Source organism: Humulus lupulus, chromosome X, assembly GCF_963169125.1.
Source record: "Humulus lupulus chromosome X, drHumLupu1.1, whole genome shotgun sequence".
Classification (NCBI taxonomy): domain Eukaryota; kingdom Viridiplantae; phylum Streptophyta; class Magnoliopsida; order Rosales; family Cannabaceae; genus Humulus; species Humulus lupulus.
The window spans coordinates 9,406,955-9,425,962 of record NC_084802.1 but is presented as its reverse complement, the minus strand read 5'-3'; the positions used below and the strand labels follow the sequence as shown (position 1 = coordinate 9,425,962).

Here is a 19,008-nt window from a genome sequence, read left to right as displayed (position 1 = left end):
ATCCCTTTTTCAAAAAACGAATCCCCTAACTAGACTCACACTCATTCTTTACTCGTGTCTAAATCCCATTACTTAACTCACTCCGAAGTCACCTGTTTTCTTCCAGAGGCAGTTTATTGAAGCTCTAACTAAAACTTTTTTTATTCTGCAACTTTTTATATACGTAATACACTTGAATACTACCAACCTTTTATAATATTTAAAAGTGAAAAAAAAAATTATATAAATTAAAAAAACAAGTCCAATAAAATATAAATTAAATTTGTAACATGAAAATTAAGGATTACGTAAGATATATTACAACGCCAAAAATATTCTCTACAAAAGTAAAGCGTGGCTAATAATATATATTACGAGTGGGAGTGGGAAACGGAGAGTGACAAAATCATCTTCTTCTACTTTTCCTGAATTTTTTCAACATTCATGGCTTCTTCAAGTAATACCTTGGTTATTACGCGCATGGATTCCAAACTGTTCCAAGCTGCTGTCAATGGCGAAATTGAAGTGTTCAAGAGTACCAACGAACTTCGTCTCGATCTATTATTGACCCCAGAAATGAACACAGTTCTCCATGTCAATATCATCGCTTCAGAAACTCAAGACGAGAGCTTTGTGAAAGAGATCCTAGACATGTGTCCACCGCTGTTGCTGCAAACCAATGCAAGAGGAGAGACTCCATTACTCATGGCAGCAAGGTACGGCCATGGCCTTATTGTTCAGCTTCTTATTAATCGTGCAAAATTACTTGAACAGAACGATCATCTTGAGATGAGGGCCAGGAGTGCCAGTATACACATACACATTATGATGATGAGGACGAGGAATGAAGAAGAGGACACTGCGTTGCACGAGGCTGTGCGGTTCCAGCATCTTGAGGTTGTGCGTATCTTGACGAGAGAAGACCCTCATTTCTCATACTCCGCTAATGAAGCTGGGGAGACTCCACTTTACATAGCCGTCGAGGGAGGGTACTTGAAATTGGTTGATCAAATACTAACCAATTGCACATCACCAGCCACTCAGGGTCCTATTGGCAGAAATGTACTGCATGCTGCAGTTATGCCTGTAAATGCAGGTAATAATATTAACCTTGCTCTTTTTAAATATTTTTTTAATTGAACTTTCATGGTTTAAATGTTTTCCCAAATAAATAAATATATATATACTAGATAGATACAGGTGGGGAATTGACCGGGAGTGCTCTCCCAGACTCCGTCTTCATTTATATTTTTAATCCTAGTCTCCGTCCTATCACCACTTATTTCCCGTTGGGGACGGGATGGGGAATCCCCACAGGAACCCATTTATTTAAAAAATACATTTTAAATTAAAATTTTAAAATTAAAATTATAAATTATATGTAAATTAAAATATTGCAGAATATTTATTATTTAAAATATTAAACACTATCCTAAATAAAATTTAAAATATTAAAAAAGTTACTACTATACTACAAAACATAAAAGAAAGATATAAAACACATATAAAATATTGCAAAAATATATAAAAATTTAAACTGGGCCCCGTTGGGGCAGGAAGTGCTATCCTCGTCCCCACCCCATTTAACATTCGGGGATTGAAAGTTATCCCCGCCCCATTCCCTATTTAGACAGGGATTCCCCGCCCCATTAGGGGCGTGTCCCTGCGGGGCCACATCCCCATGGGGAAAATGTGCATCCCTATGCAATATGCATATTTGCTTAATTTTATTTATAAAATTTATTAATTATTTCTATTAAATTTATATTAATGTCATATAAATTTTGAAATAAATATCCTATTTTAATTAAATAATTTATTTATTTTTGTTTAAGTTTATGTTTGTTTTAGTTTTTGAATTTGGGAGTGACAATTATATATTATATGTTTAATGTAATATTAAATATTATACATGGATTTTAAATGTAAGTTTCTTACTAGTTTTTTTTTAAAAAAAAAAAGCAATACGAATGATTTTATTATTTTTAAATAATTATCATTGTAAAATATCTCAAAAATATCATATTTTAATTTGTTTAATTATTTATTATTTTAAAATAATTATCATTGTAAAATATCTTAAAAATATCATATTTTAGTTTGTTTAATTGTTTATTATTTTTAAATAATTATCATTGTAAAATATCTCAAAAATATCTTATTTTAATTTTTTTTAATTATTTATTTTATTTTATTTAAGTTTGTGTTTACAAAATACTGTTAAATATAAGAATATTCTGTTAAATATAAGAATATTTCATTAAAGTTAACATTAAAAAAATAAAAAAACGTTAAAACCAAGAATTTCCGTTATCTACAAACTTATTATATAGAAGAGATATAATTTAAAATTAAAATACATCATAAAATATATCTCTTCTATATAAAAACTTTTCCATGTACAGAAACATAATTCTTTTGTGGTATTGCCACCTCGATCCTGTTTGTAGAAAATTAGCATTTCTGCCCCCTCAACTTGGATTACTACAAAATTGTACCCATTTTATTAAAAATATATATTTTTTAATAATTCTTATAAAAAATAATTCAAATATTATTTGAAGTCTTAAAAAAGTAAATAATAGTCATTTAAACTCTGTAAGTTCGGAAGACAAAAATACTAATTATTTATAATTTCTGTCGAAACTACTATTATATATCTGTAGTAGATTATTATTATTATTATTATTATTATTATTATTATTATTTAATGTTGGAGATATGTTAAATTCTTCAGCCCTGACAAGAATGCTTTTGGGAGAATTATCAAATCTGACCAAACAACCAGATGAGGAAGGCTTGATTCCTCTACATCATGCTGTGGGGCAGTACATTTGGAGTGGTTTGGAGATTATAGAGATGCTGTTAGAAAAAGATGAAAGCAGTGCCTACATCAAAAATAAACAAGGCAAAGCAGCTCTTCACATTGCAGCTTCCGACTATAACAGAGGTTATGAAATAATGAAAAAAATTCTATCAAGGTGTCCAGATAACTACGAAGTTGTTGACAATGAAGGCAGAAACTTTCTACACTATGTTGTGACAGAACAATCTCTCCCCACAGTAAAATTAATCTTAGAACATTCTTACCTGAGCAATTACCTATTGGATAGGAAAGATAATGAAGGAAATACTCCCTTGCTTCATATGCTTGCAACTTCACCAAAGTATCCAGAAAACCTACAAGCTTTGTTGTCTCACTCCAGAGTGAATAGGATGTCATTCAACAAACAAAACAAAAATATTCTTGATATGGCGTATAGTCTTGATCACAAAGAATATAATAATAAGGTAAATGAGCTTTCATTGTCTTCTAATTTATTAAAATTTGAGTTTGATTTTCATATCTTATCTTGCTAGCTAGTATATTGCAAACATGTGATGACCACTACTATTTATTATACATTTATATGACAGAGAGAAGTGTTAGAATTCTTATATACATACCCCATGATAAGGAGTTGTATACGAAAATCATCCCCAATAGATGATGGTAGAAGACAAATATTAACCAATCTTAAGAAAAGGAAGGATGAGCAGAAAGAAAGAATAAGGACTGCAATTGCAAACTATAGAGAGTCTACTCTAGTTGCGGCTACATTGATTGCAACAGTGACATTCGCAGCAGGATTTACGTTGCCCGGAGGTTACATGAGCAGCGAAGCTGGGCATCGACAACAAGCAGGCAGTGCTGTTCTCAGTAATAGCATAGCGTTTAGAGCCTTTATGATAACAGACACAATAGCCATGATGCTCTCTACCACGGCTGTCTTTATCAACCTCTTCATGACTATAGCATCCGTCAACCAAGAGGGAAATGAGAAATTCGAGTCTAACTACGAGATGTCTATGAATTTCACAATGTGTGCCTTGGGATTCATGGTGATAGCATTTGTCACTGGTATGTATGCAGTGTTGTCACTTTCCATTGCTCTTGCCATCGCCACTTGTGTTATTGGATTGTCTTTCTTCGTTCTCATGTTCTTTATAACCAAAGCCAGATTTAAAGGAATTGATTTCAGCCTTAAAAAATTTCAATTGATTAGAGTGGGTTAAGTTCATGATTCCCATTTTTCTTTGAACAATGCTATTCAGCTCACTTGAACTATTTGTTGGGCATGGTGTCCTTAAAAGTATGTATTTGTTGTAATCATTGCATATTTTATGTGTTCCTCCTTGTAGTATGCTTTAGACATGAACTTTTCTTTTTGTGTATCTTGATCACCCATTTTGATAATATCAATTATTTGAGTTCTTTTTCTAAGTGATTAGTGTTGTATGGAGCTTGAATTTAAAGATATTAGTCACTTTTTGCTTGTAAATTTTTAAGGGATATTTGCGGCGAAAGTTATCAAGTTATACAAAATGTTGCATTTAAGTATCCAAGTTATTTTTTTGACGGCAAAAGTACTCAAGTTTAACTTTTACTTGCACTGTTAGTACCCACCGTCGTTACCATTAAATGACAAAGTTACTAACAGTGCAAGTAAAAGTTGAACTTGGTTACTTTTGCCGCAAAAAAAAAACTTTGGTACCTAAGTGCAAATTCAGACAATTTAGATACTTTAGCTGCAAATTTATTAACTTTTATTATAAACTTATAAATTCACAATCTCAAATAAAATAACAAACCATTAAAATAAAAATAAAATTATGCTCAATTTTTTTTATTTTATTTAAAATAAGGACACTTCTTTAGTCCATCACTTCATTTTGAAGGGCTAAGTCCATCATAAATTATCAACCCTTGGATAATTAGAGATTCTTTTTTAATAGTGAGATGAATATTTTTGTATGAAAACCATCAATATATTTTTTTACCCTTAGCAACTTGTTACCTTTTACTTGTATTTCCAAAAGGTAATAACTTTCTCTTCAAAAGTTGTTATACCTCTTTCTCTTTTTGTTATACTTACCCAAATATTTGACCAACTTATTTTTTTTTCAATCTAAAGTTGTGGTATTAAAGTATAGAAACACTTAAAAGTAGTGTAGTTACATGTAAATATATAACATATTTTTGTATAAATTTGTAAAAAAAAAATTTATATTTTTCTTCTTGATATGCTTATGCTACATATTTGGAGTTGTAGAAAAATCCTTTTTTTTTTTTACATAAATATATATCTTGTTTTATTCTTTTAATCTTTGGTATGACGAATTTGTATTTAGTAACTTTGCTTATATTTTTAATTGAATATGTTAGGATATAATATAATTTTATTCTATATTTATTGTATTAAAATTCATGATTTTGTAATTATTTGAAGGGTAAATACTATTTTGGACATTGTGTGTTTGTTAAATGACAATTCGGACCATGCATTTTATAAAATGTAACAAAAGAGTATCTTATACCTAATTTTGGACAAAAAAAATCAATTATAAGATCAATTATCGGGTCGTTAGTGATGCGATGGGTTCAGAGAAGCAAGGAAATTGGTCGAGGAGCTGAGAATGAAATATTATATTTGAATTTTTTTTTTTACCAAAATTAGGTATAAGGTACTATTTTGTTCCATTTTGTAAAACATAAGGTTTGAATTGTCATTTAATAAAACAAAATGTTCGATCAGTAACTTTTGCAAAACACGGGGTCAAAAATAGTATTTATCCTTATTTGAAATACATGAATTTATTTAATATAAGTTAGGAGTGTGTGCACTGAATTAGATAATTAGGAAAGAAAAACATTTTCTTACGTTTAAATATAAAACATATTTTGCTAATGATTTCTTAATATAAGTTTTACATCAAAAAATATTTGAATAAAAATAAATGTATGTATGTATTTAAGAATTATACCGCTAATTTAAGTAACACTAAAATATATATAAAAAAAATTATTTTAGCTTTTGTTAATCAAGATTATTAATCGTAGTACTAAAGTATTAAAAGGTTTATTTTTATGGCTCAACAATAACTTTATCACTACACCAATTTTTATTCACTCCATCACCAATTCTATAGTTTATCATGATCTTGCATAAAATGAATATATTAGATACAAAATTAATCGTACCACTAAAATCTCGAAATGCTAACTTTTAAGGGTTAATGGGTGAAATTTGTGACTTTAGTCACTAACCGAATATCAATTTGCTATTTTTCATGATACCAAATAAAAAAGACACATTAGAGAGAAAATGAATATTCATACTTAACCAAAGTATTAAATAAAAATCATAATTTCCTCAATAACCAAGCCTCCAATGTGGTCAACATTTTAATCATAAGTATCTTACAAGTTATTTCAACTAAACTTAATATAGTATAGTAAGAATATTTAACGATTAATTTTCTTCATATCATTATCACAATTGTTTTTCCTTTAATATGAAAAAAGAAATATTCAAAAAAAAAAAATTAGGAGAAAAATATTAATATTTTTGTGGCAAAAATATATCAATCACAAAAAAAATCAAAAATATTATATTCTCAAACACAATTAATGGTAATTCAATCATTTTAAAATTTTAAAAATAAAACATAAATCAAATTTGTCAAAGAAATTTAATACAAAACAAACATAATATATATATATATTAGTTTTCATTAAGTATTACTCATTTTGTATTACGCAACACAACATTTAAATTACATAGCTAAATACATATTTCAACATAACTAATATCATAAATATGTCACAATTTCATTCTAAATTTACTATACAACCCTCAACTAAATACATTTTTGGACATTCAATTACACTTTTACCCTTACTTTTTACAATCACATCAAATATTTTTAGTCAACCAGTTCCATAAACGGTTAGAGCAAGTGACAAAAATATTTATTCATATCTCATAATGTGACACATGGCCAAAAAAATGAACTCACATTGAAAGACTTGGCCCTTTGAGGAACTTAAGAATTGGCCTTAAAACAAAGTTAAATTTTAATTTTATTTATAAAAATTGATTCATTTTTAAATCAAAGTTAAAATTTTGACATATTAATTGATATTAAAATAAAATAAAAATAACTTTTATCATATCTCTTAAAATAAAAAAAGAGAGGAAAATTTGGGTATTTATGCATAAAATGGGGTCATAATAAAAAATATCATACCCACTATACCCGTGTCAATTTAGTCCTATTGTTTCCCTTAATTTCAAAAATACCCTTACCATTTATTTCCCACACTTTCTCTCTCTATTCTCTCGGTCTCTCTCTATTCTCTCTCTCACTTTCTCGATCCCGAAAGAAAAGAAAACCTTAAATCCACGAACCCAAGCAAATCGGCGTGGGCATTGTCTTCCACGACCACGACGAAGCATCTTTGGCTCTCAGAGTTGACAACCGGAGAAGGCAAGCTCGAGAAAACAGACCAAATGACGAGGAAACAACGAGAAAACGGCGAAGGTGAGGGATTTAATTTTTTTAATCAGCAATATGTGTTTGTGGTTGGTTTATTTGTTAATTTTTGTTCATATGATAGAATGGAACTGGGAAATAAAGAGATTTGGGTATTTTTTTTCATGTTTTTTTTACTCACCTCGATAGAAATTGACATGTCTCGACATGCCTCGATGAATAAGGCCTCAATAGAAATTGAAAGAATTCGAAATTGTTGGATTTTAGTACCTCAATAACCCTCGATAGACTTGGATAGATGTTGAATTTGAATGTGTCTCGACAAACATCGACAGGTATCGATGTAGCTCGATTGAACCTAGAGGTGAATTATGCCTCGACAAGGCTCGGAAGGCCTCAATGGACCTCAATGTTTACCTGGTTACTTTTTAAGTTTTAGCTGAATTTATGTCTCGATATGCCTCGGCGAGGCTCGATTAAAATAGACAGCCTTAGAAATTGTGATACCTCGACGGACCTCGACGAGCCTCGATGGGCCTCGATAAAAATTGTTTGACTTTCAATATGTATTTCCTCAATATGCCTCGACATGCCTCGATGATCCTCGATGGTTACCAGATTGTTTAAAAATGTATTATTAACAGTTTTTTTTCAGATGCGTGACTTTATTGTACCGTTGGAGAAGCAATTTCCAGCCGGTGTTACTTATAGGGGGAGTGCTCACTTGGAGACCCTTATAGAGCAGTTTCATAGACATGAGTTGATTGAACGGGCAAAGGCATGCTCATTGGGCCAGTTCTTTTAGGCGAAGGCCTTTAGTTTTTCTGGGATACTACTGCACCAGTTGATGTTGTGTAAGGTGGAAAGCAAGAAGCTTAAAGAAAGTCAATTCTACGTGGGCAATAGTCTATGAAGATTTGGTATTGTGGAGTTTGGCCTAGTTACCGGCCTGAATTTTGGCAACACACTGTCGCAAGATGAGTGAAAAGAGCATATTTCAAGTGATATGATCATCAACGAATATTTCGGTCAGTTGGAAGATCCTCTAAAGGATTGTACAAACCCAGAAGACGCATTTAAGTTGAGTTTGTGCTACTTGATAGAGCGAGTACTCCATGCCCCTAAGAAGACAACTAGCATATGGGGTGATTCGCTGAAGTTGGTTGAGGATCTTGATTACTTCTTCAAGTATCCGTGAGGGAAGTTGTCATTTAAGAAGTAGATTAGAGGAGTTCGAAGAAACATGAAGAAGCAATTGAAATTGTACGAGGACAAGAAAAATGAGAGTTCAGGGAAACAACAAAAGGAGTCCAAGTACTTCTTTGGTAATGCCCCCGCACTTCAGTATTGGGATTGTGAGGTCATACCAGATATTGGGAGGAAATATGGTGAGAAGAGTGGGAACTAGATTCCCATAATGCTTAGTTGGTCTACCAAGACCGATATATTTCCTTCTACAGCACAGTTGATTCCGTTGTTTGGTAAGACTTGAGTAAGTTCCACTTTATCTTTTTAAATGTGACAAACTAATTTATTTAGGTTTTACTTTATTAAAGTATTTCTAACATATGTTATTTGTTAATGCAGTTGGTTGTATTTTCCATGTTGAAGCCAGGTCTTGGTGAGGTAGAATACTACAATAACCTCACAGATGTTGATGGTGATCTATTCTCTGACTTGGGAACGGGAGTGGGCGAGGCTAAGGGTGAAGCAGAAGAAGAAGTAGATCCAGAGAAAGTTGCACAAAAGTTGGCTGAGGTTGCAAAATAAGCTTCTATTTTTTATGAGGATGTCCCAAAGGAGGTTGAGCCCACTACTACAACAGTTGCATCATCATCAGGGCATCTCTCCCATCCTGAATGGGAGCAGCTAATACAGAGGCTTGAGAGGGTAGAACAAGGTCAGGCGAAGTTACTAGAAAACCAGTCACTGATCATGGCTTAGTTAGCGAAGTTATTTACATTGGGTGAGAAGAGGTCTCAAGCATCATATACAGATTCTGACATTCTGCCTTTAGATTATGAGGTTGAGGGTCCTCCTTCTACTCCTGTGAAGGAGGTCGTGGCAGCTAGTGATGATGGTATGCCTGGTGTAGTCATTGTCGACCCTAGTGAGGTTGAAGGCCTTGCAAGTAAGAGGAACAAACGGAAGCCAGAGTGCTACAAGGACTTCACCGACTTGACGAGGCACACACGGATGTGCTCAGACAAAGGTATAGTTGTTGTAGATCCTTTGAAGCAATGTGACGAGAAGCAATTGTGTACACATGAGAAGTGGATCCTAGGGAAGATTAACAATAAGCGGGATCGGGATGTGAAGACTGGGATCTATAATGTGGCGTGGTTCGTACAGTTGAACATAGTCAAGTCTTGGCTTTGGGATTCAGTAAGTATTTTAGTTCATTTTTCTTCTCTTTTAATTTTAAATTTTTATTTTTTTTCCTAACCAATTTGACTTTTTTGCAGCATATCGATGCAGCCCTCCATTTGTTGGCTTTAGGATTTATTAAGTATTTTAGTTCATTTTTCTTTTCTTTTAATTTTAAATTTTTATTTTTTTCCTAACCAATTTGACTTTATTGCAGCATATCGATGTGGCCCTCCATTTGTTGTGTAGGCAACGCCACTTCTTGAAGGGAACGTATCGCCAAGAGGCGGGTGTTTTAAATACAACATTCCCCTATGTGTGCATGGGTCGTTGGATGAATGCTAAGAAGACCGGAGATAAGTTTGTGTGGGATGACGACATAATGAAATTCCCCAGTGGCATGCCTCAACAGTTTTTGGAATCATTGAATGATGCAACCACCGTATACTTTGCTTTGCACGTTCCACATGCACAACATTGGGTCGCCATCAAGGTTTCCATTCTTACTTGGACATTGTCGTTTACGATTCCGATATCTCGGTCCTCAGTGACTCAGCTTTGGGGGGAAATCATGACTCATTGGTGCAAGCTCTTCCCTACTTTGCTATACCAATCCGTGTTATTTGATGATCATGATAGACTATAGTTGCAGCTAGGTGAGCGGTCTCCGCCCTTTCAGTGTGTACGACTACTTCCAGACAAAGTCCATCAATATTTATAAGCCTTGATAGGTATTCATATGATGTTTTTTCCTCTGCATATATATTTATAGAACTTATGGCTTTATTATTTATAAACTTTATCTTTTAAAAATACAAACAAAATCACCAAGTTTGTCCGCCTTGATAAAAATTGATAGGTATAATAAACTGCCTCGATAGGCCTTGATAAGCATCAACGAACCTCTAAAAAAATTATAATCAATCTGCCTCAATAGGGCTCGACAAACCCCAAAAAACTCTAGAAATAAACTGCCTCAATGGGCCTCGAAAAAACCTAAATCATATGCTTGAGACGATTGGACTCGATGGGCCTAAATAAGTCACAACATGGCTTGATGGACCCAAAGCTTGTTATGAATCAATATGCCTAGATGGACCTCGATACGTCTCGATTGGCATCGATATGTGAAAAAAAAAACATGTGTGGTTCCTTTTGTTTTGATTAAAACCAACAAATTAATAGCAAAAATACATGAATTAAAAAAACACAATGAAATATATACAACAGTGTCCAATGTTAATATCCTAGTGGCATACACTTAAAGTCTAGCGCTACATGACTTCCTATTGTGTCCACTACCACCACATCTGCTACACTTGCGTGGCTAGACGACACATTCCCCGTTCGAAGGATAACGGTTTGTCTTCAACCTCCCCAATTTCTTCTTCTTAGGCCTTCCTACAAGATTTTTCTCAATAGGGATGCCAGCAACCATATCTTTGATGTGATCCAGGATTACCCATTCATCCTCGTTACCAACAAGGTAAATAGTTTTCTTATAAGTGTCCATCCATGACTCAATTCTGTAGTAAGGGGAACACAATGAGTAGATGCTTACACTCTTTTTTCTAGCTGCACCAAATGCATGGACACATGGTATCCCAATAGTTTTGAACATGCAACAGGAGCATGATTTTGTGACCAAGTTCACCTCACCATTACCATTAACCACAAGAAATTCATGATGACCAAGGACTTTGACATCTATGAAATTTGCTTTCACACAAATTTGCTTCAAATCTGCCTCCATCAGGGGTGCTAACACACTTGTTTCTTTTGTTGCGTTTTCACGTCTATCAGCAAACCACGTCTAGAGAGTGAATCGTATAAACTCAAGAAAAGTTTCAACTGGAAAGCTCCTTACCTCCTTGGTCCTTGGTTTTATTGTTAAATCTTTCTGTGTAATTGCTCATCATGATATTGTATCGATTTCCAGGAAAATAAGCGTGAGCCAATTCCCTCAAGATATTCAGCTATGGGAGGATCAATTACCTTTATCTTTTCAAAGAGCTTCTAAAATTATGTCTTTCAATAAGCGTACGCTGCACACCAAATGATACCGTGAGAGTGATCGGTTTTGAATTTGGCAACCACTTTCATATAGATATGGTGGTAACAAGCACCGTGGTAGGCTTCTGGGAACACAACTTCCAAAGCATGAGTAATGCTAGCATGTTTGTCCGATATAAAAGCTAGGTTGTCCACGTTCCTTATGGTTTCCTTAAATTTTCTCATGAAATAAGTCCAAGAGTTATGATTCTCACTGTCCACTAGTACGAACGCAATTGGAAACAAATGGTTTTTTGCATCCAACGCAACAACACACAGCATGTGGCCACCATACTTGGTCTTCAAGAATGTTTCGTCCACACAAATGATCAGACGACAATACTAAAATCTTCTCCTAGAAACACCAAGGGAAAAGAAGCAATACAAGAAATGACCATCTTTTGTGACAAAATCAGTAATTGTACCTGGATTCTTCCTCCAACTGACACAAGTATCCAGGTAACTTGGAGTATGAATCCTCAAGTGTGTCTCTGACATACATAAGTGTCTTTTCTCTGCATCTTCATGCATTCTCATAGCTCATTTCGACCCCAAAATGGTGTTTCATGCCCTTCCTTATGTTGTTTTCCATGTACCGAGTACCATCAGTAGTAAATTTCCTCTTGATTAGGTGGCCAACAACCTACGGTGTTGCTTGACGGTGGTCCTTCTCTCGGATTTCTTGTGAGCAAGTGTGTAATCTCAAACATTTCTACCCGCACTTTTTTCTTTCCCCTTAATCTCCAACCACAATCAAGATCCTTGCAGGTAATGTACCACACATCAGTACCAGATTTCTTCACCATAAACTCAAAATTATTCTTCATCGCAAAGATGGCCGCCTTGATTTTCAATTCAAGCTTGTTCTGAAAGATATTGTCAAGATGCAATTCTCCTGAAGATGTGCCTATTGAGGAATGATGATTTTGATAAGAGGTCTCTATATCTTCTTTGGCAAACATGGGGCACTCCAAGTTCTACGACCTTCACCTAAGTCCAATGGAAAACTCCATCTCCTATTATCTTCGGTTCTACCTGGACCTGGACGACTATTGTTGGTCCCAAGTGTTCACTTAATGAACAATGTTCCTAAAATAGTCAATGATTCAAGACAAATGCCAAAGTGTAAGATACAGCCCAAAATGACAAGGCCATAGAGAACAGCACACACACAAGCAGATAAACAATCAATCTGCTTTCACATTATGCAGAACATCATATACCATGTCTATAAGCTCCCCTTTTCTGATATTATAGATTTGACAAATGCCACCAAAGACAAGACTGGATTTGACAAATACCACCAAAGACAAGACTGGAGGATTGAATCCTACAGTGGTATAGCATGTGACAAATTTAGGAATGATAATTCCTAAGATTCAATAACCCAACCAGTAATTAGCATTCGGAAGGAATAAACTCTTCCCCTTCGGTTAATCCAAAAACAAAATTTAGGAAGTATTCCACACTAAGGTAGGCACCAAATATCACTCCTATAGTTGAATTTTGCGTGCACTATAAAGATTATAAGCATAATTTTTTGAGCATTAAGCCTGTGTAATCGTTGAGAGAAAGCAGGAAATTCTAGCATATTACTAGTTAGGTTCCCATAAGTCATCAATCCTAGATCATATTTGAGCAAAACAAGACCCAAATCACACAACCAACCCCTCAAGGGATGAATCTCTTGGGTTACACTTAGTCATGATTAGCACTTGAACACATATCCAACATACAGGCCTATAAATGTTTCAGTTTCTAGGAGACCCAAAAGCCAAAAACAAACAGTACTTAACACAATAACATGAATAACTTAGTCCTTTTTTCATTGCTATAGTATGTCTCAGTCTTCACATTACATCCTTAAGAAGAATACCAGAATGACATTATTATGAAACTTATATGGGTTAAGCAGCACAAGTTCTTTCACCTCTAAACTAAACTATTATTACCTTGAAAAAAATGTATCATCAACAAAACCATGAAAAAATTGGTACAACAAAATGAAGTATGAGAGTTACCCAAATCCACAAACCTCATCACTCATCAAGCTGAAGAAGCTCAGCTTTCAACTGCTCAATCTTAAGCCCCATTGATCTCCGCAATGCCGCTTTCTCACTCTCCGAAACCTTTGCCAAAAGCCCTTCAAACAAGTCCAAAACTTCCTTCACTGCCGCGCGAGCACACTCGGCCTCTTCGTTGAAATAGACAGTCTCTTTGGATTCCATAGCCATCTCAATCTCTTCCCTTGCTTCTGCAAACTTGAGATTGATCGTGTCCACCTCTTTATTCTGGTCCAACTCACCACCCGACCCGCCACTATACTTCCTCAGATTCTGGCGAGCTGAGAGCTGGGTCGACGCATTTGAGAGAGTCGGGTGGAGGAAACGGTGGATGTTTGAGATTATCGAGCTGGGTATCCCGGGTTTCGGCGACGGAGCAGCTGTGTCGGCGGCGCGTTGAGTTGAGTCGGTTGTGAACGAGTTGAGGGAAAATGAAGAAGTGGGTTTTGAAATTTGGTTAAAAGGGTGTTCGAAAATCCATTTGCGGACTGAAATCTGTGAAGTTCGATTCATTTTCGTCTTTCGATGGCCAAGTTTTTGGCAGAGCAATCCCAAAGAACAAAACAGGAAGGAGAAGAAGAAGGTTGTGTCCCCTATTCCTATATATACCAATACCACAATTTTTTACCAATCTAAAAAATTACAAATGAAGTTATTTAGAGGAGTAATTAGGGAAAATGATTTTTATTTATTTATTTATTTTGTATGATTTTTATAATATTTTGTATTAGTCTCTGTGAATTATTATTTTATAAAAAAATTATTAAAACTAAACAAAGTTAAAAATGAAAATAATTTGAAAAAATAAGTCATATTTCAAATGGATTATATTTTGAATTCTATTAAAAAGAAAAATTGTTATTTCCAATTTTATAAAATATAATATTTATTTTAAATAAAAAAAATAATTTATTTTATTAAGTATATTATAACGATATACTTCAGTGTTGTTTGGCAACACTTAAAAAATAGTTTTTTATTTAATTAATTAAAAATTTGATAATTAAACATAAAATTGTATTTAGTAATTCTATTTTTATTTATTATTTTTTAAAAATTTAATTAAAATTCATTAAATTTTAAAAATAGAATTTTTTCACTTTCAAAATTTTTTTAAACCCTTTTTAAATTTTCGTTTCTTTTTTCTTCTCTTCTTCAAATCAACACCTTATTTTGTATTGTTAAAAAAAAAATTATCAAACACATTTATTATTTTTTGTTTTTAAAAATAAAAAACAAAAATAATTACCAAACATATTTTTATTTTTAAAAAATAAAAAAAAATTAATATTTCCATTTTTGTCTTTAAAAATTTTAAAAACAAAAATTTTACCAAAATCAACCTTTATAATTCTGATCTTTTTTTTTTTTTACTTTGTACACACACAAAAGTTGTCTTGACATAGTTCATCAACCACAAAAAGAACAAGAAAGTTAGAAAAATTGGTAAAGGAAAATTGAAACTAGGTTTTTATGACTATTAATGAAAATTAGTCCTCCAGTCACTATATTTTACGAAATTGAGAATAACTAATTTCTACCTTCTTATACATGGTGTCTAGCTTATCCTCAAGTTTTTATGGATTAAGATGTGCATAAATTTCCTCGAAATCTTGAACGCTCCAAATTACAATATTCAAAAGTATCGATACCAATGATTTTTCAAAACAAAACAACAACCACAACAAATCAACAAACTATCTATAAAATTAATATCATATGCTCAATTTCATTAAATTCTTTAACTTTATGGTTGAGGTAGATGGGATTTCCAAAATACATCCCATATAAAATTAAAATAGGGTCTAGAGAATTGTAATCTACTTTACAAGCACATCCTTTCTATGGTTTTGACTTTGATACTATTGCACAAGGTATTTCAAAGAATGAGAGAGAGAGGGTGAGTACGTACCACGGTATTCGGCTAGTTTGGCTCTGAATTCGTGTAATAATGTTTCAAAACCCAATTCTGAATTCGACCTTGACATTCTTGATTATCATGGTGCTTACCTGTAACGACCCGAATTTGTTAATAGGGTCTAGGGCCTTGATTAGTGTGTCGGGAGGGCAATAAATGATTTAATAAGTTAATATGTGGATTTATGTGAATATATGATAATGATGCATGTTTATTTGAGTTAAATGTGCATGTAGGCCCCGTCTGGATATTAGGGGTATAAATGTGATAAATGCTATATATATGTGATATGTTTGTGCAGCACGATCTGAGACAGTCTCGGGGAGCGGTTAGCCAGAAAGTAACAACAGGGTTGAGATTCCGACTCGGGGCGAGTCGAGGGGTAATTTGGGTATTAGATGTGTTATGGGGTTATCGGGTTGTGAAAATAAATATTTGGAGATATATTTGAGAATAGAATGTCTAGGAGGGAATATTGGGGAACTTTACCATTTTGCCCTCGGGGACGTTTTGGTACCCCGAGCCTTGAGGTAACCTTGAAGTTTTAGTTAAATAAAGCAAAACTTGGAATAGTTTAGAACATATAGAAACCGACCCATATCTTTCCCTCATCACTTGGTTTTCTTCTCTTGATCTTCCTCTAAGGCTTAGCAAGGAAAACTTGGGGAAATCAACTTGAAGCTAAGGAATTTCAGCTAGGGATTTAGGGGAGCTTGGAGCTTGGAGCATAGGGAGCTGGTTCTGAGATTCAATTCAGCAAGGGTAAGCTTTAATTATAAAGATTATGTTTAGAATTGATGCTGGTTATTAGAGATTGCATGTGTAGCTAAGTTTAGGATGTTCTTGATTGCTTGGTTGAGTTTTGAAGCTGGTTCTTGATAGGTTTTGATGTTGAGACTGTGTTAGAACTTTTGTGGTGATAATCTGGGACTGTTAGTTAAGTTTTGGGTGAATTGGTTTGAGGAAAAATGATGAAGATTTCTGGGTTGGAGGCTAGGGCCGCGGCCCTAGGAGGGGCATGCCGCGGCCCGTGTGCGCGTGCGGCCATGGGAGACCGAGATGTTTGATGCGCACTGCGGCGCTTGGCCAAGCACGCCGCGACCCGTGTGTGCTTTAGGGAGATGCTAGCCTCTGTTTTGAGGCTAGCCGCGACGCTTGCGGGTAGGGCTGCGGCTCTTAGTGCCAGTCTGAGTTTTTAAGTGTGTTTAGGTTTGGGAACTCAATGGTTAAGGCTCGGGATGGATTTTATCACCCGGATTGATAGAATTCAAGGTCCCAGAGGTTAGAGATATGGCTTGAAGTTATTTAATGGATTAGAACTTGATGGATGGATATTGTTAATGTGTTGTGACTAGGGTTTCGGCGAGGCTCAAGTTAGAGGACTGTGCTCGGGATATCGGTGCTCGAAGAGCTAGGGACTCAGGTAAGAAAACCCTTGTTCCCATAGAGCTTGTATGCAGGGCTGAGCCCAATGTGTTTGAATTGCAAGGCGTAGCCCTTTGATTGAATTTGCTAGTATTATGTACTTGTTTATTATGCTATGAATGCAATTATGTGAATGATCGGCAAGAGCTGGGAACGGTGCAGGCCGAGGTCGGCAGGGGCCAGGAACGGCAAAGGGCCGGGAACGGCGTTAGGCACGTTGAGTGCAAGGCCGAGTACGGCAAGGAGCCGGGAGCAACGTTGAGCACGTGGAGTGCGAGTTACCAGGGAGTCCCTAAAGGATACCTGGGATATCCTCACGGTGTGGACCGCGAACCTAGGGTCTGGTTAAGCGCCTAGGTCGACTAGGCCGTATGTGTTTAGCCTATTGATGGCCAGTTTATATACCTGGTGTATGTTTTGCATATGTTATCTGTTTGTGGGTTTTCTTGCTGGGCTTCGGCTCACAGATGCTCTGTGGTACAGGTAAGGGCAAAGAGAAAACCAACCAACCATGAGTGTAGCAGGCATGAGGCAGCGTGTACATGTTTGGCCAGCTGGGCTGCCACAGCCAATAAATTTTGGGAGATGATTGTAAATAAACCTAGATTTTGTCGTTTAGTCGACTTGGTTCAATTTGTATGTTGTAAATATTTCTAAATTGTATTTTGGGATCCTAAGTGTTAAACTTTTATGATTTTCAATGAAATAGAGTTATTTCTAAAAAAATTCCTCTGTTTATGGCTTAATTACACTATTTGACCTAAAACCTCGATTAGCGAGTTGAATGCACGCTTTTAAACCCACTTAGTAACGGCTCTAAGGAAGTAGGGCGTTACATTACCCATTTAAGCTATTTTGTCAAAGTTTGCAGGGCTCCCCTCCATTGAAATTTTTCCTATCGCACTCGATCACGAGATCACTATTTGGTACAATACACTTTGAACATAGAGTCTTACACCTCATCGTCTGCTCAATCTTATTTCTTGAAAATGAAGTGGATTTTGGGTGAAATTGTAACGCCCCGAACTCCAAGGACTGTTACAGTGTGCCTTGTAACCAATGCTAAACTCGCTAATCGAGTCATTTGGCAAAAATCGTGTAACTAAGTATGATTAGCAGTTTAGGGATTAAAAATTTTGGTTAAGATATAACGTTTCATTAGAACGTTTACTGTATACATTGGGATCCCAAAAATATAAATTTCAGAGTCTATTACAAGAAAATATTTACAACAGGTCGATCTAAGCGGCAAAACAGGGTTTAACCCTAGTTCCTCTTTCAACCCTCGGCCGTGACGGTCAAGCAGCCGTATATGTACACGTCGTCATCTAAGCTCTCCAGATCAAGGATGGTCCATCTTTCTTTTGCCTTTACCCGCACCACATAGCACCCGTGAGCCGAAGCCCAGCAAGAAAACTTAATATGCTCATGAACAGTAATAACATGTCATCAAATCATAAGGCACACGCCTAGCAGATATAGCCCTATTCCAGCAGGCAAACAAATCCACGTAATGTTGAGTATAGCACATCAACCAATGACCATAATAGTCATCCAGGGCTTTTAGCCCCAAATAGAAGAGTGACAGTTGTACTAGTCACTAAGGTGGGTTCCGTTCCCAATAGCCATATGACGATAGGGTCACCGGGGCTTATAGATAAGTGATCATTTCACTAGCTTATACAAGATAGGTATCTGGTGAAATAGTCACCAGCATAAACCTATCGAGTAGATAAGTGATCCTTTCACTATCTTAGATAGGATAGGCGCATGATGACTAGTCACCAACATAACCTTCCTCATGACCATAGAGTCATAACCCTAGAACATCGTTCCCTGGCCATGTGACAAGCAGTCACCTAGGCCTTAGGCCCTGACTCTGAGTAA

The 19,008-nt window shown here is 35.0% G+C and overlaps 2 protein-coding genes across 2 annotated transcripts; one reads left to right on the top strand and one right to left on the bottom strand.

Moving 5' to 3' along the window:
• Positions 1 to 423: 423 nt before the first annotated feature.
• On the top strand, positions 424 to 4,084 carry LOC133805473 (ankyrin repeat-containing protein At5g02620-like). The gene is made up of 3 exons (XM_062243660.1): positions 424 to 1,075; positions 2,717 to 3,270; positions 3,397 to 4,084. Exons 1-3 carry the CDS (start codon positions 424 to 426, stop codon positions 4,033 to 4,035), a joined length of 1,845 nt encoding a protein of 614 aa, XP_062099644.1. The 3' UTR covers positions 4,036 to 4,084.
• A 9,436-nt stretch (positions 4,085 to 13,520) lies between these two features.
• Positions 13,521 to 14,365, bottom strand: LOC133803833 (embryogenesis-like protein). The gene has a single exon (XM_062241967.1). It carries the CDS (start codon positions 14,289 to 14,291, stop codon positions 13,755 to 13,757), a length of 537 nt encoding a protein of 178 aa, XP_062097951.1. The 5' UTR covers positions 14,292 to 14,365; the 3' UTR covers positions 13,521 to 13,754.
• Between the last annotated feature and the right edge of the window lie 4,643 nt (positions 14,366 to 19,008).